This window comes from Colletotrichum orchidophilum (genome assembly GCF_001831195.1).
Source record: "Colletotrichum orchidophilum strain IMI 309357 chromosome Unknown Scaffold_100.1, whole genome shotgun sequence".
Lineage (NCBI taxonomy): Eukaryota > Fungi > Ascomycota > Sordariomycetes > Glomerellales > Glomerellaceae > Colletotrichum > Colletotrichum orchidophilum.
Genome location: NW_019173056.1, coordinates 166,176 through 186,852, shown reverse-complemented (window position 1 = coordinate 186,852; position 20,677 = coordinate 166,176). Strand labels below are relative to the sequence as shown.

Sequence of the window (20,677 nt, the reverse complement as noted above, 5' to 3'; positions counted from 1 at the left end):
TGTCTGTGATGGTGGGAAAGAAATTGCTGCCCATTGTTGTCTGAGGGAAGGAATCCCCCGGGTGAGATGGAGGGGGGGGAAGGAAAGGGGCCGGGGTGTCATGATGGAGGCGTGGGAAGGAAGGAGGTGGCCGGGCCAGACAATAATAAATCTTGGGAGTTGCCTCTGCAGGTTCTCATTCTTCGATGTTTCTGTCTCCTTCTATTGCTCTCGAGATCCTCTCCCGCCCAACCTGGGTTTCGCACTTTACTCACTTCAGGGCTTGCTTTGCCTGTCGTTTGCTCCGCGTGCCCTCCGTCGCGTCTTCTGGCCGGCACATCTTCAACCTACCTGCCTGCAACGTCCAGTACGAACTGCTAGACTTCTCACCTGCACCTTATTTTTCCATCTCTTCCAGCGCCCATCTACTTTCCTACAGGAGGCGTGTTTCCAGAGGCTCAATTTTGCCCAACGGGAATCGCAGGCAGCACCGAGCTGCTTTATCGTCACTCGTTCTTGCCTCGTCCTTTTCCCCTATCTCTCCTCTCACTTTTCCCGCGCGCCAAACCGTCGCCAGTACAATAACAACAACAAACCTTGCAACGCTATTCTTTCTCGACGTCACTTTGTTCTTCCTCGAGAATCATCAGCAAACCGTCGCTTTCCACAAAAAAAAAATTATCTTGCTTTACCATTCTTTCGATACCTGTCAGCCTTAAGCTTGAGCCCCATCATCCCTGCGCCTCGCCTCTTTACCCGACGATTCTCAACTTCGGACGTTAGTGGGGTCCATTCCCATCATCTTCAAAGAAAAAAGATGACCGCCGGCGCCTCCATCGACGGCCCCCTCCGGCCCGCCCTCTTCAAAAATTCGGGCCTGCCAAACTCCGACTCCTCCGTCTCCACCAGAGCTCCATCCTGCAAATCCATCCGCGTCACCGGCGCCCATCCTCTCGGCTCTCTGCACGTACACCAGCCGGTTGACTCCTCCCTGTCGCAACAAGTCGCCATGGAACCCAACACTGTCCCCGACGATGACGAGCCCCCGCCTTTGGCGCCCATCGAGACTCTCGATGTCGCTGGCACCAACCCACCAGCGTCGCCTCAGCATGAGCACCACCTGGGCGGAGGAGACATTGTCCTCATCATGGACTTGCCTGCTCACTTTACCGTAGGCTACGACTCTGTCTCCTTCACCGCCCGCGAATTCGTCGGCGTCAGAGACCTTCCTCTCGGTTCGCACTTCTTCTGGGTTTCGGAGACGGAAGCCAGCACCACACGATCCGGCTTCTGGATCATCAGTACGGCCACGGAGAAGATACAGGTTATGCAGTGGGACAAGTTCAACGAGGTCATCGGCGAGCCCGCTAGCCAGGTCGAAGTCCGTTTCCAAAAGAATAACATCCAGGACATCTACCCCAAGCTGGCGCCCTACCAGTTCCGCGCGCTCAATGCAACCGTCAAATCCGCCACTTCCGGTTCTTCCAGTCCGGAACCCGAATTCGCAAGGAACACCAATATTTGGCAGCAGCTCACCAACGCCATCTCTGCGCCTCTCTTAAGCAGAATTACCGCCCGCCAGGCCAGTGACTGGGCTGTGCATACCTCGGACCGCGTGAGGGGTGCGCTTATGCTTCCTGCCGAGCTCGAGCTTGAGAAAAGAATGCCCAGTGTTGTCGCGAGCACAGAGTTGAACTTTACCTTTAGCCAGGGCGCAAAAACATACGATGCGGAAAGCGTCGGCGCTCAACGTACTGAGCAGGCAAATGATGCGACGGCTCACTTGCTTTCCAGCGGTGCCAGCGACAATGACGTTGTCGGCGAGCTGCAGTTTGCCTTCCTCGTGGGTATGCATCTGGGCAACGAGGCATGTATCCAGCAGTGGTGGCACATGCTGGTCTCTATCATCTTGAAGAGCTACACACTGTCCCTCAAGCGCCCGGAGCTGGCTCGCTCGCTCCTGCAGACCATCACAGCTCAGCTTGTCTACAACGAACGCTACCTTGATGGGTCTGTTCTCGATTATGGTCCTTCATACGCCCGTGACCTTCGCATGGCCCTGATCGTCTACAAGCGACGCCTCAACGAAGTCCTCCTGGGCCTCAACTCGCTTGCCACCCCCGAACAGGCTGCCGTCGGCCAGGCCTTCTCTGAGCTCGAGACGTGGGTTTGGAAGTTTGGCTGGGATATCAGAAGCGACTACCTTAGAAAGGGTAAGACCATGCTTGAGGACGGCGAGGAGGTCGAGCTCGAAATGGACGACCTTGAGGCTGAAGATGAGCGAGGTGAATTTTCTGCTGTAGTGGTTGAGTTGGACGAGAGCGGAAAGCAGAAGGATCTTGTCTCGTGGGATTAGGGTTCCGGGGTCAGGCGCTGGTTGGAAGCAAAGGAGAAGCGTCTTCGACGCTCACAGTCATGTGCCAGCAGCAGTAACGGCACGATGGGAACCAGCACCTTTGTCACAGCCACCATTGGTAACCCGTTTCTGTCTCCAGTTCGACCTGTGGGAGTGAAGCCTCGGCGCTTCTCGTCTCGAAGAACGTCAATCATTGATATGGTTCGACCAAAGTCTCGCAACTCGAGCGTGATGCATGTTGACTTTTGAGTATGGGCATCAAAGCATGGATGGGCATCGTCATTCAGCATCATTCAGCGGGGAGTTTTCAGGTATCGATTTTCTTGGCTTTTCTTTTTCGGGGTATTGAGCATCGATTGGGCCTGGCTTTGTCAGACTTTATTCTCTCCTTTTCCGATTCGGCCTCTGTTCAGGCTTGTCGTCGGGATGGCTCAGGTCTAAGGTATAGGCCAGCGCAAGGGAGGTTTACAGGTGATTTGTCAATCAGGGCTTGGTGATTTTGATAGGCTGTACTTTGTATGATTATATGTCCTGCTAGGAATCATTCCTTTTTGGCACATAGAGACGTGTCTTCTCTAATTCGTGAAGTGATGTCTCTTTTGATAGTGTATTGACGCAGAGGAGTGTACCCTTTCTTTCCAAGTATACAAAACACCCTTTGCTAAAAAGGAACACGCTGGTTTGAACGTGGCACTTGTGAAGAACTAGCTTCTTTTTAAAATGTCACATTCTCGGTTCACAGCAACATACAGACGAGCTTCATTCTGTCCTTGGTCCCCTTGCTTTGTCCTTTGTTGGTTACTCTTCTGCCAGTAACAAGAAAGACAAGGTAAAGATGAGCCTGATCTCTACCATGGACGTAGAGTTGAGCCTGACGAGACCACGCGAGTTGATTCTAGCTAGTCTCTCATGTTGGAGGTCAGGATCTGCAAGTATATATACCCAGGTAGTTCAACCACTTGCCTATCAGTTTCTCGTACCTTTCTTTTTCTCCTATTCATTAATCGAGCTGCCACATATGAACGAGGTCCCGGTATGGAAACCCACACACAGACACCCCAATCCAAATGATGAGGGCATAGTGGACGCCAAACGGAACACCATTTCCTGGAATCTCTTGCTTTCGCAATCTCTGTCTTCTCCTCGGCTGACAAACAGGTTGAAAATTAATAGCATGTCACTGTCGTAAGAGGATCCAACGAAACTACTGGCCCCATCCCTTCTGTTCTCGACCTTTGTCTGGCGTGGACTGGGCCTTGGGCTTGGGCAGACCATGAGATGTGGTTGTAATGGAGAGTCATCGTTGTGATGGCGAGCGAGGGAGGGGGAGGGGATGCGAGCACTCAATTTTGAATTGAGGGATAAAAAAAAAATTCAGCGAGGTTGAAAAGCCCTGAAGACTTGGAGTCTGTTGTAATGATGATACCGGTTCTACCCGCGTTCTCGCGAGACGATGAGGGCCACGAGTTGGGGATGGGCCCACTTTAGCTTGCTGCCTAGCTTCCTCGTCTCATTCTGATGAATCCTAGTAGCCCCGGGAGGCGATTCCGACTCTCGTGTTGCCCACTAGAGAAGAGATTGATATCACTCTTTCCAGCATATATCCAATGAGGATGCGAAGGAGGGCAAGTATCTACACCAATCCGAAGGTGCCAGAGGCTCACACATAGCAAGAGTGAAGGACGGTGGTTTATGTTGTTGGGATTGATTCTCCCGGCCCGCGACCACATTCAACACTACTGCTACAACTTCACCTAGCACCAGGCATCAACCTGCACCATATAATCATGAGAAGGGGACAGCCGGCTGATAAGAAGACCCACTTCCAATGATCACGTGCGACGTGAAATGAGAGAGCACGATATGTTCAACTTGTCATGAGATGATCTTCCTATTACTACCTGAGCAGTAAGCCGCCCTCGGCAGGGCCGTGTCTGATATACACAGTCATCTAACACCTAAGCCGCCTGTCGAGCTTTCGACTCGAGCCATCCATTCTTGCTCGTGGAAGGGCATCTTAATTGACTGGACCTAATTAGGGTCTCTATTGCAGTCCACGACACCGTTCATCGTGTCATCCTCGTTCCATCTTAACTTTTTGTTCAACCTGATCCACGTTTGACCATGCCTGAAGAAAATATCGCACACAGGCCCCAATCCGACTTGGGCAAATAAAAGAAAGCACTCAAGGAAAAAAGAAAATAGCCGTGGAAAAATACCAGACTGAACGAGACACAAATACGTGTCCCGGGTACTTGAGTCTAAAACCCCCGTCTACGTGAACGCCGATTTTGCATGAGAATTGCGCAAGTTGCCGCCGCTTGGATGATGAGTTACCTTGCCTTTGGAATGATCCAATTGGCAAGGTTCCTACCAACGACGAGCACCTCCTAGGGGAGCGTTGTTAGCGTTGTCTGTAAAGAAAGTCCGGTCAGCGATTAGGCCACTAGACTTTGGAAGGAAAACACGTACTACCGCCACCGCCGCCACGGCCACCACCACGGCCACGGCCCCAGCCGCCGTAGCGACCGCCGCCACCACCACCGCCGTAGCGGGTCATCTCAGCGAGACGGGGATCGATCTCCTGTTTAGCCTCTCTGAGGACGTTGACAAGGTCACGAGCCTGCTTGGAGTCTGCAATCAAGTTAGCTGTTTGTTCAGGGGGTTAGAGCGTTGAGGAAACACGTACTGTCAGTGGTGAAGAAGGTAACGGCGGTACCCTTGGCACCGGCACGACCGGTACGACCAATACGGTGAATGTAGTCCTCCGAGTTGTTGGGGTAGTCGTAGTTAAGCACGTGAGTAATGTTGCGAACATCTTGATCAAGGGGTTAGCAGACGCCTCACGGTGTGTATAGCAACGTTCCAGCCAGGAACCACGTTTGTTTGATAGATATATCAGGCTGTTTTTCACTCCGTCGAAGACAGGGCAGTCCATATGCGTCAAATGCCATCCTGGAAAGTTCAATGTACCGGGTCCTCGGGCTTGGGGAATCTTGGGGACAGCTTGAGCGAATCAAGAAATGCCACATCCACGCTTGTACCATTGGCAAATGGGAGGCACAAGAGTGGAACAGCGAGTATAGCGAGCCAACGGCTGCACACCAGACCAAGACTCCACACAGGAGCGGAGAGAACCAAGGAAACACGAATGCATCAGGCAAGAGTGCGCAATCAAGAGAGCCCCTAGACATAAGAGTAAAGCACAGCACAAGGCTGCTGGAAGTTGCCATGTAGGTTGGGGGGAATGATACTCACCAATACCACGCGACGCGACGTCGGTCGCGACCATGATGGGACTCTTGGCCGTCTTGAACTGGTCGAGGACCCAGTCACGCTCGTTCTGTTGCTTGTCACCGTGAATGGCTGCGGCATATTAGCTAGTGTCCAGGCGGGTGAGAGGGAAATGGGAACGTACACAGCGCGGGCCATCCGTCTTGGCGAAGGAAGCGGGTGATTTCGTCAGCGACGCGCTTGGTGCCGACGAAGATGAGAACCTTGTTCTCCTTGTTATCCATCATCTTCTCGAGGTGCTTGATCATGCGGTCACGCTTCTCGCTCTCGTTGACGACCTCAACAATCTGGGTAATGCGGTGGTTGGCAGCCAAGTCCATGGAACCGATGTTGACCTGGATGAAGTCGGAAAGGAAGTCGGACGCAAGCGCGCGGACCTCCTTGGGCCAAGTGGCGGACCACATGAGAGTCTGACGATCAGGGCGAATTTGGCCAATGATCTTGCGAATTTGGGGCTCGAAACCCATGTCCAACATACGATCAGCCTCGTCAAGAACCAGGTACGTGACGCGACGCAGATTGGTCTTGCCAGCCTCGAGCATGTCGATGAGACGTCCGGGGGTGGCGATGCAGACCTCAACACCGCGGGAAAGGTCGCGAATCTGGGGGCCCTTGGGGACACCACCGTAAACGCAGGTGTTGCGGATGCGGGAAGACTTGCCGAACTTGGAAATCTCCTGCTGAATCTGGACCGCAAGCTCACGAGTGGGTGCGAGGATGAGGACAATGGGGCCATCGCCGGGGGCCAACAGAGGCTGTGCGTTGATGTGGACGATGGCAGGCAGGCAGTAGGTGAGCGTCTTTCCGGAACCAGTCTCAGCAATACCGACAACGTCGCGACCGGAGAGAGCCATGGGCCAGCCCTGGGACTGAATGGCAGTAGGGGCGGGGAAGCCCTGGGCCTTCACCTCGTCCATGACATATCTGGGGAAGCCAGCCTCATCGAAGGTCTCGACAGGCTTGGGGACGTCGTTGCCAGCAATGGCAATCTGGTGCTTGCGACGGAAGGACTCGACATCCTCTGAGCTGCGGTTGGCGACCTCCTCGTGCTCCTTGTAGAAAGACTTCTCGAACTTGGGCATCGTGTTGAGATCTGTTTGGGAATTAGCGAACGTGTTTTTATGCATACGTTTATTTCATGACTGACCCCATTCTTGTGTGCGAAGACCAGCACCAAGGTTGTTCATGCGGTCACCGCCACCGCCAAATCCACCGCCGCCGCCGTAACCACCACCGCCACCGCCGTAGCCGTTGCTGTCACTGACCAGTTAGCACAATGCTTGGAATAAAATTGGAAGACCGATAATGCTAGATCCTGCGTGGGTGTCGTTTGAAGACATCGCGCATCAGATTCGGAACAGGTGTCGTGTCATAACAAGGAGTGTCGCGCCAAGGCAACAGCCGCCTCGTGAACCCGACCGACGTGTTTGAGAATAGAGTCAAAGAGATGCTTACCCGTTGGAATAACCACCACCGCTGTAGCCGCCATCGCGACCACCTCTGTCCTGGCGATCACGACCACCGCCGTAACCACCTCCTCCGTAGCCGCCGCCGCCGCCGCGACCGCCGCCACCGTATCCGCCGCCGTAGGACATATTGCTAGTTGCAGAGAGCGCGCGAAAGGTTTTTTGTCGGAAATATTTTCGCTTCAGCGATGTCAAGAATGGACAAAAAAGACCGTGGGGAGAGCAGAAACGCAGAAGACACTCTTTTTCTGGAGCGAACCGAAAAGAGGACTGATGCGTTGGGGAGGGAATGGAGATGTGTGAGATGGAGGAAGAGAGGGATGCAGATGAAAGAAGGGGGAAGAGAGAGTAGGAGGGTCGGAGGTTTTGGGGAGCGCGAGGGAAGGCGGCCTGGGGTGAATTTTTTTTTCTCTTTGCCTGCCAAAACTTTTCGGCGACCGCTACCAGAAGGACCCTGCTAAGGCAAAAAAGATACGTACCCGATGCACGTGGGCCTGTTACTGCTTTTATCGATTGGACAACATGGTGGATCTGACTCGCGATAAGACACCTCTGCCAAATCTGCAGCAAGGTTGTTGACTCTAGAGCTCGCTCTCTTCCTCACATTGCTGGTTTGGTTTGGTTTGGACGGGTGGTCTCCAGCTTTTCAGATTTTTGCATGCGAATTGCGGAGACCTTGACACTACGATTGGAAATCGTTTGGTCTCGAATGAGCCTCAAGTCTCGACGCAGTTTTGCCAGGGAACCCTTTGCCTACCAGTGTTTGGCCTCCGTACCAATTGGGACGGCATGTGCACACCAAGTGTCAAGGGAAGGAAGCACGGGAAGCTGCATCGGACGACATTGTAATGGAAGCTCCTCTTCAGACCAGCCTAAGGTAACTAGCGGCGCTTGGCTTTCTTGTCTGTATGTTCAACATATAGCTAGGTGCGGAAGGTTTGTCTATGAGGCTGTCGGAGCGTCAAGATGATGGCAATGCTGTGGAGGGGACAGGGACCTTGCCTCTATCCCGTGTGATTGCACCCATTTCTAGTCCAAGGCCTTCATCATCTTTGTTAAAAAAAAATCGCCCTCGCTCCTCATGCGAGGTCTTTGTCCCTCTATTCAACAGCAGTCCTAGCCGTCAGATGCCCTTACCAGCTTACCAGCTTCCCAGTAAATTCTTTACCGAAACTCACCGGTAAGGAAACATTTCCCAGAATCCAATCTCCATCTGTATCACAGTTAGCCCAAGCTCGCCGCCCGCCAAATTTCAAACCAACCTTTGTGCCGTGAATGAATATCTTGACCAACCGCTCTATACTCGACGGGCTCTGCAAGGCAGCGTGTCTCTCAATCAAGTCTGTTGTACACTGTTGGTCAACAAAACCCCCTTCCGTCAACCATTGCGAGCAGAAAGGCATCTCCACGAACCAGAACCGGTCCTAACCGCCCCGACATAGTCATCAGCGACGTAGTTCTCGATCCACTTCCAGTATGTGTTATCCTCGCGCTTCGTCTTGACATCGCCGTGGAGCTGGTTCGCCACGGCGCCGTACCCGAGCAGGCACGGCGCGAGGGCCATTTGCAGGGCGATCCAGTCCTCGCTGACACCCACGTCGAGGACGTAGCGCGTGTACGCCGTACAGGCTGTATGTGGGTGTCTTTTTGTCAATTCTTTGTTTCTCTCAGAAGTCTGAGAACGTCTTTCAGGAAGAGAGAGAGACTTACCTTGATGTTCTTCAGTGGCCTCGATTTCTGGGACAGTGATGCCGAAACCCTTGCAATAGTCGATGTGCAGGCTCATCTCACGGGTGATATGATTGACGATTGTAGCACCCTGTGCTGGTCAATGAATAACCCTCCAAAACGAGAGTTGATACTTACAGCTGCGATGTCTGCTATGCTCTTTGCCTTGTAAGAAGCCAGCGCGTTGGCTCTGGCGAAATGGACCTGTTATACGGATGAGCAGTTGAGAATCCCGTTGGGCACCGTGGCAAACAAACGAGGTAGAGATAATCCTGGATGAGGTACTGCTTGAACGAATCCATGGGCAGTGTGCCATCTCCCATGGCCATGACGAAAGGATGGTATACAAAGGTCTTCCAAACATCCCTGACGTCTGGTCTCTCAAGCATGTACTCAATGAAACGCCCCCTATGACTGGTCAGCTCAATGCTTCATCAACGGTCCGGAGGGATACCATACGGTGCAAAGGGCAGCGTCTGGATGGAGTGAAAGTGGTTCAACGGACCGTGTCCCTTTCCGTACCCGGGAGCGGTCTTAATCGCGGCCTCTATATACCGGCAAGCCGACTTGACAGCTTCCGGCACCCCGAGACCCTTTGCCAGGTTAGACGCAATAGCAGCTACCCGTACATTAGCCTCATCATATCTCATTAGTTCCCGTATCTCCCAACTCACAGGCCAACGAACAACCGGTGCCGTGCGTGTTAGTCGAGCTCTGGTAAGGGCTCCGGATATGCCAAAACTCGCCGTGTCCGTAGAGCACATCCACGACGACAGCCTTTTCCCCCTCGCTCTGTGCCACAGTGAGATCCTCCTTGAAAGGTGCGTGTCCGCCCTTGACGAGCACCCACTCGGGCCCAAGCGCCTGGACCGACTTTGCCATCTCCTCGAGGTCTTTAACGCTATTCACGTTGATTGATTTGTACCCCGAGTCCTCGAGGATGAGCTTGGCCTCGGGAATGTTGGGCGTGAGGACGGTGGTGAGCTTCAGCAAACGCTCCAACAGCTCGGCGACGGCTTCGCGGGGGAGCAGCTCTGCTCCGCTGGTCGCAATCATGACCTGACATTTGTGAGAACCCTGAGATTCCTCCGAGATCAATGAGAGGAGGAAGAACAATTTCATACCGGGTCCACGACCACCTTGGGGACATTGTGCCTCTTGAGAGCGTCAACGACCGTCCTGATCGTGGCAGGCGAAGCCAGCATGCCTGGATCCCGACTCAGCTCCTGAGCCGATAGTTTGATAATCGAAATCGTGCCGAGTTGAGCTCACCAGTCTTGACAACGTCCACGCCGATGTCGCCAATGCAAGCATCAATCTGCTTAAGCAGAAACTTTTGCGGCACATGGTGGATATCGTGCACGCCGGTCGTATCCTGCGCCGTCAGGGCCGTGGTGGCGGTCATGGCATAACAGCCGTGCGCTGCAATGACCTTTTGGTCCGCCTCGAGGCCGCTTCAAACCGCGTCAGTAATGTGTTCAAATTGCCTCACTACACGGTGTTTCGGGCTGTGCTGTACTCACGCTCCGCCGGAGCAGTCCGAGCCAGCAATTACGAGAACTCGTCCCTGAACCATGGTGACGGTGGTAAAAACGTAATGGAGGGGGCAAAAACAGCTGCGGTATCAGTCTGCGGTCGGCAAGACAAGTCCATGTACATGTAAGTAAGGTAAGGTAGGGTCTAATATATCGGAGCACCCTTCCGTGTAGGCAGATCGTACATCATTGGAGGACGGGTACGGTTGACGGCGGATCGGTCGCGGGTCGAAGATGTCACTCAAGCGGGGGCGGGGCGTCCTTACGTTAGTTTGCTCAGTAAAACATCCGACTTGCTAGATCTTCCGCGCCTGATTGTGAGTCACGCATCGCGTAAAACATGTCGTCAAGCCTGCGTTTTTCTTGAAAACCCCTCGTTCACCTCGTTCGAAGGTTGGACTTGCAAGCCATGACCTGACTTTGGCGAGAGATGAGTAAACAAGCCACTTTTGATTTACCTATCTTGCCGACACCCTACACCAAGGGAATCGATACGCAGATGGCCACCAACTCCATCCTTTCCTTGCTCGCTCCTAAGTAGCAATCCGTGGCTTCTCGAGGTTCCTTTGCCGGCCAAAAGCTCAGCTAGAGACTTTATCCATTCGCCAAGTCCCGAGATATAGTACAAGAAAAGCCAACAGCAAAACGCCTCATCATGATGCCTCTTGAAATCCATCTGTAACCTTCCTTCTCAAATGCCAAGCAATCCTTGAAAAATGGGCGGTTGTATGCAACGACGCACACATACTTATACCGTCTCCGTCGAGTCAGCCGAGCTGTCTGTGTCAAACGAACTCAAGCTGTCCGATCGCTCCGCCTTCGGCAGAGGCTCCGTCTTCTCCGTCTCCAGCTCTGACGGATCTGAGATGCTTCTTTGTCTCTCGGTTCGGTTTTCATCACCCGAGGATACGTTTTCCTCTTCCTCGTCCCCATCATCATCGTCAGACCCACTATCGCTGTCTTCGTCAAAAACAATTCTTCTGAGAACAATTTTGTCAAACATCTCGAGAACCATTCGTCTGATGGGTAGACGGTAGTGGTTATATTCGAGCATTGTCATAACGCGCTTGAACATTTTTGGGCATCTAAAGCCCGCCACCTTGTGCTGTCTGATCTGCATCAGTTCACTCATTGCCCGCTTGTAAAGAACCATGTTGCCGAGATCAACGACGAGATCGAGGATTCGTTGGTTGATGGCTTCTTCATTGGTAAAGGCCGGCAGCTCCTCCTTCTCCAAAGGCGGACGCGCTTCTGTTGGGGGTGGCGGGGTCAAAAACGTCTTCTGCGTATCTGGCAACGCAATCTTCGAGGCAATAGCGTGCTTCCAGGGCTTGAACGAAAAAAATTTGGACAGGTTATTAGGAATGCAGAATCCCATAGACTCTCCTCGTGGTGAGAGATTTGCATCCCAGCCGCATTCTGACAGTATCTCAAGACCGTGAGCGGATCGAGAAACTAATCCCAAGACGAAGAAGGCGGTACCACGCAGACTCATCACTTCGTGCTCTTCAGCGATCTTGACAATGTCTTCAATGACGTCACATGATTCGATGAAAGGGGCACCGAGCTCCATTGATCCCACGTTGCCAACAGCCCACATTGAGGCCTTGACCTTCAACATGAGCTCGGGATCTTCGAATTGCATGCCGTACTCTTTGATCGTGCTGGCAAACTCGGCAAAATGTCCCTTGTCGCTAAGCAACTTGCATCCCTCTTGAGTGCGTGCAAGCTCGCGATAGAAGTGCGGTGGAATGTGGTTCTCTGGTTCGGTATCTGCTTGAGCTTCGTCTACCATGTGTATGCGGTTCTGATGCTCTTCTGGATTCTCGAGGAATGCCTTGGCCAGGCTGGTCTCAATCACACCGACATATGAATCGTTCCGACCGAGGAACCAGTCATCCATTTCATTGCTGATATAGTCAACACCGTCGAGGTAGTGGTAGCCAATGGATGAGGACAGGAACCGCAGTAGGAGAGGAGCACCGATTTCTCCCAAATGGTCCATTGTCGGACGACACTGGACAACATACTCCAGATACGCTTTCTTATTGCATGCCTTCTCGAGGATCTTAACCGCGGTTCGGCAGACCTCTACCTCGGGGTCATAAAGTTGGTCGCACAGCTTCTCAATTGCCCACTTCCAGTCGATCTTACCATGGGAAGGCTGGGAAGCATCGAAAGGTCCAGTGGCGTACTTTCGCAGCGCGTTCGTCGCCGTGATGCGAATCTCTCTCGTCCCAGACGTAAGTGCCTGTTCTATGAGCACTCGTGGATGTCCCGGAATGCTATAGTCAAAGTTTGAGAGGAGCAGCTTGATCAAGTCAGGGCGCTGCTTGTGCCCGAGAATGTGATACATCATGTTGAACATTCTCCAGCGTTGCAGAAGCTCCAAGCCCCTAGGGTCACCACTCAGGACTCCAAGCATGGGGAAGTAGCCTGCGCAAAGAGTACTTTGCAGGCGACCAGGGGAGAACATGGGATCCGTGGATGTCAATCCGCTGCTCTACAATGATTGTTAGTCTCTGGGTCATGACACTGACACTGTTGAGCTTACCGGGTCGCATTGAGCAAGACACTCAGCTATCTGCCGTAACATCTTATGATCTTGCAGGTACTGGAAGCCCTCATTTGACTGAAGCAGAGTGTGCATCAGCGTACATCCGACCCTGACGTACTTTTGAGAGTTCTTGTTGCTTGTAAGATCCGAAAACCTGTGCTTAAAAGGCCGGTAGAAGCTCATAATCCTGTTCATGAACTTGGAGACTCTGTTGACTTCATCTAGTCGCTTTCCATCTTGAAGCGGTCCTTCGATGATTCGCGAAATGACATCCCAGTTCCATTTCAAGTAGTTGGAGCTGTTCAGGACATTAGACTCCACCAAAAGCTGCCGGATTGCACCCTCTTGAACCACAGCCCCGGTGTTGCTTTTGCGGTGCATGTCTGCGAGGTTGCCCATGCTGTCGCTGGAGGGGAGAGTTCCGGCAGTTGCGACAGACGGCGTGCTCCTATACAGCGTCTTGCTCACCGAGCTTATCTGATAAACTATGCCCGAGGCAACGAATCTGTTGTCGTCTTTGAATTGAGTCGCTGCCGCAAAGAGTTCCGGAAGCAGAGGCAAATCGTTGCTCCATGTCGCAGGAAGGAGCCTGCTTGCCAGCTTCAACACCTCACCGATCAGAAGACAGGTCTTTCTGGACAGCTGAGGGTCGCTAGTCCTTGCAACTTGAAGTAAGTTTTCCAGAAGACCAGCCTTGACAAATGTTGCTAGGAGAAGGGCGGTGTAGTGATCCATGAAGTTCTGCTCTCCACTGTCTTCTTCCACAGGCAGAGGATTGGTCGAGGGCGTCGGATTCGAAACGGATTTGAGGCTCGCCACCCGTCCATATGTCGTCAACCGGCGTCCGGCCAGGAAGGAGGAAGCCCATGAGGGGGACTTGATCCGAAGAAGAAGGTAAATGAGATCGATGACCGTCTCTCGGATGGTTGCCTGCGGAAGCACCATGCTGATGAGCAGCGATTTGATGGCTCGGGAGTCATGCATAGTTAGCATCATCAACCCAGGCCAGCTCTTGAGGATTTTGGTGATTGCCTTGGCATTCTGCTTTAATAAACTCTCATTTGCGAGGATGATATCCGTGAATGCCGTGAAGAGAACTTCCAGATCATAACCGGAGCGCAAGTAGATTCTCTTCTGTGGGTTATCCAAGATCTGCATATAAGATGCCGTAAGTGACTCGGGCGACTTGTATGTTCCTTCGATCAAAGCCTCAGAAAGCGGTGACAGGCCGCCAGAGGCAACTGCCAGGGCTGGGTCACGAAGCATGACCTCAGCAAGTGTTTCCAGACAGATGGAACGTAGGCGATCTTCGGCCTGTTCTGCAACAGCAGCTATGGTTCTCACAACGGCTCGAGAGAGTTCTTTGACTCCATCCTTCACGTCCAAGAAGGCCCGGACAAACTTTAAGGCTTGTTCACGTTCCAGGTCTGCTTTTCGGTCTTTGATTAAAGATCTACAGCTTGTTAGTTATAAAGCCCCCAAGCGTAGAAGGTCAGACTCACGTCACAACAATGATGTCGGTATTCAAGCTGCGGATCTTCTTCAATGAAGATACATCTGAGATGGCATAACGAATCATTCGGTAGCCAGCTGCCACCACTTCTCTGGCCTCGCTTAGGAGCATGACTTGCATGCGCAGACCAAATACTGACCACACTAGGTCATACTTGAGAGTTGGATGTCGCCTGAACAGATCCACAAGACCATTGCCTCGGCTGACGTAGTACTCTGGCGGCATACCCTCCTGCTCGAGCGCTTGCAGCAACTCAGCCAGGAGGAATGTTGGTGACTGCTCAGCCGTCTCTTCGTTGTCAGAACCAGCACCACTACGCGAGGCACTGGGAGGTGAGCGCATGCCATTGTTGGCAGAAGAGAATGGTGGCTCGTTCGTTCTTTGTCTTGTGGGAGTGGTCGGAGTCGCCTTGAATCTCGAAGCGTCTGTGATTTTCTGCCGCAGAATCTTGATCCGCTGGTTGGACGCATTCAGCTCTGCTTCAACCCTGGCCCTCTGCTCCTTGGTTTGTTTCGCCTTCTTGGCGTTTAAGGCTTCCAGCATGTTCTCACTTCCATCCTTGATCTTCATCTCTCGATTCAGCTGTTCCCTGAGGGCAGCAAGGGTTTGCTCTGCAGCTGTGGCGGGATCTTCCTCGTCGACCTTATCGATGCTGTAGATATCGCCTCGGGAACCAGAGCGAGATGGCATCATCTGGCTGCGCAGCTCAGAACTGAAGCTCCCAGGCGCGATGGAGGGGTTGAGGGAGGAGCCTCGCGGGCCGAAGCTGACGCCCGAGGCACCCAGGCTTCGCGATCCATTGGCAGAGGCGGATGGCGGCTGGAGGCCGCCGGTGCTCTCTACGCGCTCGAAACTCGGACGTGGATTGAGGGTATTGACGCTTGATGCCGATTGCTGAGGCGACAATGCCTTTTGAGACTGGCTGGAGGCGCCCAGCATCTTGGAGATGCCTCTCTATGATACCACCTTATGCCGGGGCTTCTCCGTAGGTCGTTGCATTCGGGCGACTGTTATCTCAATACTGCTTGGTTTACACGAATGCGTTATCTGTGGTATCGGGGGGGGGGGGGGGGGGGCGGGGCGGGGGGGGGGTGGGGTGGGGGGGGGGGGGGGCGGGGGCGCGTCGGCGCGGGGGGCTCGGGGGGGGGGGGGGGCGGGGGGGGGGGGGGCGGGGGTGGGGGGGGGGGGGGGGGGGGGGGGGTTGGTGGTCGTGGTCGGGGTTCGTCCGTGTGGAGTCAAGGACTGTCGCCGATCGCTCGAGGCTCTTTCGTAGTGGATGAATAACGAGTTTCGAATCAAGCTTCGGACAAAATTCGAGTTGCAAGCGGTTGGGAATGGCGAGAGAGGTACGGAGGAACGGGTTGTTGATCAGGCGAATGTTCGAATTGCAGGCTGTCGGGTGCAGATGCGCGAAGTTGGTCGGCCACCCGCAGAGCCACGCCAAGACCAGGGCAGGACGTCAGTCCGAGTGGAGATGCGATGGAAGTCTAAGGCTGAGGATATGCGATTTGCGCGATAGAGAGGACTGATCATGGGGATATTTTGCGGGTGCCAGCCGGGGCAGATAGTCCCGAGGGTGGTTTCGCTTGAAGTCGGTCGAGCTAAATTGGGTGCTCAGATTGGTCTGAAGGATGATAAGTCCTGGCAGAAGTGTCGCCGTTGTCGTTTGTCTCGATTGTTACGTGGTGCTGCGGCGTTGCAGCCGAGTGTTCACTGTTCGCTGCTCACTGTTCTCGGCCCACAGTCCACGGCACTCGGTCACTGGGTCCCAAGCTGAGCCTGCTCCTCCCAGCTTCAGGAGTGGATGCACATGGGTCACTGCTGTGGCCCAGTGGTATTAGCAGTCAAGTATCCGTACAGTACGGTCGCGCGCGCAGATGTGTGAGAGCTGCCAATGGCGCCGCAAAGGCACTGATGTCTGATGTTCGATGCCTGCTGTTTGAGGGTGCTTTCTCAAGGTGGTGGCGCAGTGTCACAGTCGACAGCTGCCGCGAGTGGAGGTTTGGAGGTTGCGAGGTCCAGTTGAAGCTGTCCAGGCAGATTCCAAGGACAGGCGGGTTGTGTATGTGTGTCAGTGTTACCTACCTAGGTACCTAGCTTTAAGGTGCCTCGGTGACGGTGTAGAACGAATAGGCAGGTACGCTACAGTTGTTGGAAGTACTTTCCAGGTTTGTTCGGATTTGACAGCGCTGTAGCCCAATGTTCGGGTTCGGATTCTCGGAGTCGGGCCTCGTCTATGCACGCACTCTATAAAGTCCATTCCATTCATCAGCCATTCTGAATCACGACCAGTGCTGCTGCTACTACACGGATCACGTTTCTAACCATGATAGCTTCTGTCTGTCTATATAATCTTCAAGTCCATATCTCCATAATGATGTGGAAGGTACTCTTCAATTGATTCCAGGTTAGGTACCTTCTCAGCGTGCCCTTTCCCCTTCTGCTGGTGGCTGCTGCTGCATGCGCTGTAACGACCTGGAGGAAGGAGGCATGCTCAGTGAGGTAGCCCCGCTTCCTGGTCGCGTCGCCCCCCTCACAGAAAGCTTGGACCGTGTCTTCCCTTTGTCTGCAAGAGGTCGAGTACTTCCCCAGACAGCGCACCTTGCCTCGTCGTGGTTGGCTCGGACAGCGGCGGTACTGCGTAGAAAACCAATGGGAACGCTGCCGACAGCTGCATCAAGCGCTATTTCTAGCCTTCTTCTAGCGTCATGACTGCTGAAATGGTACATTCGCCTGGCTGGGGCCCATTTGCAGGTAACGCACCTGGGTACCTTAGGTGCCCCACGAGCATTCCTGATAAGCCCGATAAGATACGGATGATTCACCTCATGGCACTCATGGCACCTTTAACAATCAAACGTCCAACGTCCAACGACGAACAACCGACAAGGATTCACAAGCATAATCACGAGGCCGTGATAGCTCGCGTTAGTTTTGAAAACTTCAAGCAGAAGTCTCATTCCTTAGAATACATGCCTTCAGCCGAGGGTCCACCGTACTGTCAAGTAGCCGTTGGCAAAGACTTTGGATTGACGAACCAGCCTCGATTCGAACAATGAGAAGAAGAATTCGACTTCGGGTGACCGTTCGTCCATATAAGCATTGCATAGAGGAAAAGACCGCCCATGACCGACCATCATGGACCATCCTACTCACGGTCCCGGGGAAACCCCTTGCCGACTGAAGCTGCTTGTGCCACAGCGTCAAATGCCACTACTAATGCTGAAACACGGCCGGCTCCCCCATCCGTAGTCAGTCGATGCCTCGGAGACACCCACCACAGACTTGTCAGTCCTCGTAGCGGGAGATAGGAATCGACGCCAAGGATCGAGGAGATGGCAGTAGCTTAGATGCTCCGCGCCCTCGCAGCAAGGATGATGGACAGAAATGATTCTGTCAGAATCAGTCACCACTACGGGTTTTGCATCTTCGGCCTTTCGGTCTAATATCCACAGTCCCGAAATGGCGGGGCCCCCGGTTCCTTCGTGCGCCCGTCCTTGGCCACACCTCACCTCACCTCACCTCATCTCACTTCATCTCACTTCATCTCGACCTCACATCAGTTCGGAGAGCGGCGGCACAGCGACAGCCGTGTTGCGAGAAATGGCTTGCGTGATGTGTGGGTTTCTTGGTGTTCACAATTTGGCGGCGAAGCAAATGCATACATCCCATCATTCCCGTGTGAATTTAGAAATTGTCTTCCCTTCCGCGGAGCCGGCCACTGGAATTCAACGGCACATCACAACCGTCTGCGGCTCTGCAAGAAAGATCCTTTGATCTCAACTCAATACCCCGAGTCTCATTGGTCCCGCAGAGGCGGACCATGGATCAAGTAAACAAAATCAACTACCGCCCCATTGCCCCCTCTTGTCTTTTTCAAAGCCCTAGAGGCGTTTGCTTCAACAAGCAGAGGAAGCAAACACGGCCCAGCGCGTCGCTCGCCGGTCCCGCCCTGTCGCAGAGAGCCGTAGGGAGGCAGCGGCTGCATGCGGCGACTTGCTTGCCCAGTGTCCAAAGGGCGTCGGCGGGCTCCGGGGGCTCCACCCGACACCAATAAGACCATTCTACCCCACGGCTGCCGGACCCTGTCAAGCGATCGGGTCAGTTCGGCCAGGTCATTGGGCCGCCCCTTTGGCCCTTCTTAACTTCTCCCCCCGACCCGCGGGGCCACCCCTACACCCTAGCACCCTAGCACCCCAAGCTTGCAAACACAAACATTGGATGCCGACTCAAGACGCGACTACGCTATCTTTTGGTGTATCTCCGGCCCGGGTCTATGGTGGGTGACGTCCAACGAAGCTAATCGGAGTGTGAGAACCTCAACCATTTCCTTCTCTTGGATGTTGATATAAGAGCTCTTGTCGCCCCTCTGACTCCTTCTCCTCTGACCGTGCTTTTGTCCTCTGTCTCATCGCCATCAACCAACAACCACTTCCTTATCAGTACTACTTGGAGCCTTTCTTGATCCTCGCTCATCTCGTCATATATCGTCTCATCTCGTCTTCGCGCTAAAACCAATCTCACCTGTGATACCCAATATTCTACGCTTCTCACTCTCCCATTCACAAAACTCACACACATTCATAATGGCCACCTACCTCGCCTCCGCCCGCTACGGCAAAGACAACGTCCGCGTCTACAAGGTCGAGAAGAATGGCAATACCCAGACCGTCACCGAGATGACCGTCTGCTGCCTCCTCGAGGGCGAGATCGAGACCTCGTACACAGTCGCCAACAACAGCGTCGTCGTCGCCACCGACTCCATCAAGAACACCACCTACATCAAGGCCAAGGAGAATCCCGTCAACCCCCCCGAGCTGTTCGCCTCCATCCTCGGCGCCCACTTCCTCGAGACCTACTCCCACATCCACACCGCCAACGTCAAGATCATCCAGCACCGCTGGACCCGCATGACCATCGACGGCAAGCCTCACCCGCACTCCTTTTTCCGTGACGGCGAGGAGACCCGCAATGTCGAAGCCCGTATCTCCCGCAAGGACGGCATCGCCCTCACCAGCGCCATCCAGAAGCTCACCGTCCTCAAGTCCACCGGCTCCGCCTTCCACGGCTTCGTCCGCGACGAGTACACCACCCTCCCCGAGACCTGGGACCGTATCCTCTCCACCGACGTCGACGCCGGCTGGACCTGGAAGTTCCCAGACCTCGCCGCCGTCCGTGCCGCCGTCCCCAAGTTCGACCCCGCGTGGCGCGCGGCCCGCGACATCACCATGAAGACCTTTGCCGAGGACGAGAGCGCCAGTGTCCAAAACACAATGTACAAAATGTGCGAGCAGATCCTCGCCGCCGTGCCCGAGACCCTCACCGCCACCTACTCTTTGCCTAACAAGCACTACTTTGAGATCGACCTCAGCTGGCACAAGGGGCTCAAGAACACGGGCAAGGACGCCGAGGTCTACGCACCGCAGTCTGGGCCCAATGGTCTCATCAAATGCGAGGTCGCGCGCAAGCCCGAGACTGCCAAGTTGTAGATGGGAGTCTTGAATGGTTGAGAGGGGGGGGGGGGGGTTGACTTGGGATGAGAGAGGAAGCTGCCTATGAGAATCCAATGAGATTCGCCAATTGCATTCAAAGGCGTCCATGATCTGGTCAAGCCTGGCCGGGTGTTTTTATAGTAATAATGAGCAATGACTTAGAATATGACAACCCATTCAAAACTACTCTTTCTTTGCATATTTCCCATAACTCGAGTGGCCCGCTCACTTGACTTGGTGAACACTGTGAAGCTGGAGTAGGCCAGACCTTTTATGAAGTCACCTGTGATGCCATGAACAAAGATTTCCGGAAAGGGCTTCATTATTCTCTGCCCTTTTCTATCTTTCTTCGCAATCCTTCCCTGAATTATATCTTAAATGTAATTAGTTGTTTGTTGCTGATTGTATTTGCGACGGACGTCTAGACGAGCGTTCCTAATGCCGAAGAATTTTATACTATAGGAAACGTTTCTGCCAAGTCTCTGTATGTATATTGGATGTAAAAGAGGTGGTTTCGCGATTCAGGGCGATCATGACGTACCTTGCTAAGAAAGAAAAAACATAATTTATGAACGTACTAGAATTAATAGTAAGGCGCTTGTATTCTTCGTATTCCTCGGCACGCAACGAAATTCAAAGACGACTACAGTCACCAACGTTCGAGATCACCAAGCGACGCGAAGAACAGTAGGAAGCTGGAATATCAAGTCCTCACATTCTTGCCGTTATTACCCGTGACGGAACATGCCTAGTCTAA

The 20,677-nt window shown here is 53.6% G+C and overlaps 6 protein-coding genes across 6 annotated transcripts; 3 read left to right on the top strand and 3 right to left on the bottom strand.

Moving 5' to 3' along the window:
- Positions 1-796: 796 nt before the first annotated feature.
- CORC01_10283 (AAR2 protein) lies at positions 797-2,335 on the top strand (the record flags this gene model as incomplete). Its single annotated transcript, XM_022621911.1, has 1 exon — positions 797-2,335. One exon carries the CDS (start codon positions 797-799, stop codon positions 2,333-2,335), a length of 1,539 nt encoding a protein of 512 aa, XP_022471627.1.
- Positions 2,336-4,705: 2,370 nt separating this feature from the next.
- Positions 4,706-7,224, bottom strand: CORC01_10282 (DEAD/DEAH box helicase; the record flags this gene model as incomplete). The annotated part of the gene is made up of 7 exons (XM_022621910.1): positions 4,706-4,749; positions 4,808-4,969; positions 5,025-5,153; positions 5,594-5,701; positions 5,754-6,722; positions 6,777-6,883; positions 7,085-7,224. The coding sequence occupies 7 exons, from the start codon at positions 7,222-7,224 to the stop codon at positions 4,706-4,708; spliced, it is 1,659 nt and encodes a 552-aa protein (XP_022471626.1).
- Positions 7,225-8,269: 1,045 nt separating this feature from the next.
- On the bottom strand, positions 8,270-10,399 carry CORC01_10281 (phosphomethylpyrimidine kinase; the record flags this gene model as incomplete). Its single annotated transcript, XM_022621909.1, has 11 exons — positions 8,270-8,308; positions 8,358-8,437; positions 8,509-8,724; positions 8,806-8,914; positions 8,962-9,027; positions 9,081-9,231; positions 9,283-9,442; positions 9,498-9,882; positions 9,948-10,030; positions 10,096-10,277; positions 10,347-10,399. The coding sequence occupies 11 exons, from the start codon at positions 10,397-10,399 to the stop codon at positions 8,270-8,272; spliced, it is 1,524 nt and encodes a 507-aa protein (XP_022471625.1).
- A 707-nt stretch (positions 10,400-11,106) lies between these two features.
- Positions 11,107-15,367, bottom strand: CORC01_10280 (uncharacterized protein; the record flags this gene model as incomplete). The annotated part of the gene is made up of 3 exons (XM_022621908.1): positions 11,107-12,861; positions 12,913-14,368; positions 14,418-15,367. The coding sequence occupies 3 exons, from the start codon at positions 15,365-15,367 to the stop codon at positions 11,107-11,109; spliced, it is 4,161 nt and encodes a 1,386-aa protein (XP_022471624.1).
- Positions 15,368-17,815: 2,448 nt separating this feature from the next.
- CORC01_10279 (uncharacterized protein) lies at positions 17,816-18,205 on the top strand (the record flags this gene model as incomplete). The annotated part of the gene is made up of 1 exon (XM_022621907.1): positions 17,816-18,205. The coding sequence occupies one exon, from the start codon at positions 17,816-17,818 to the stop codon at positions 18,203-18,205; it is 390 nt and encodes a 129-aa protein (XP_022471623.1).
- Positions 18,206-19,014: 809 nt separating this feature from the next.
- CORC01_10278 (uricase) lies at positions 19,015-19,917 on the top strand (the record flags this gene model as incomplete). The annotated part of the gene is made up of 1 exon (XM_022621906.1): positions 19,015-19,917. One exon carries the CDS (start codon positions 19,015-19,017, stop codon positions 19,915-19,917), a length of 903 nt encoding a protein of 300 aa, XP_022471622.1.
- Between the last annotated feature and the right edge of the window lie 760 nt (positions 19,918-20,677).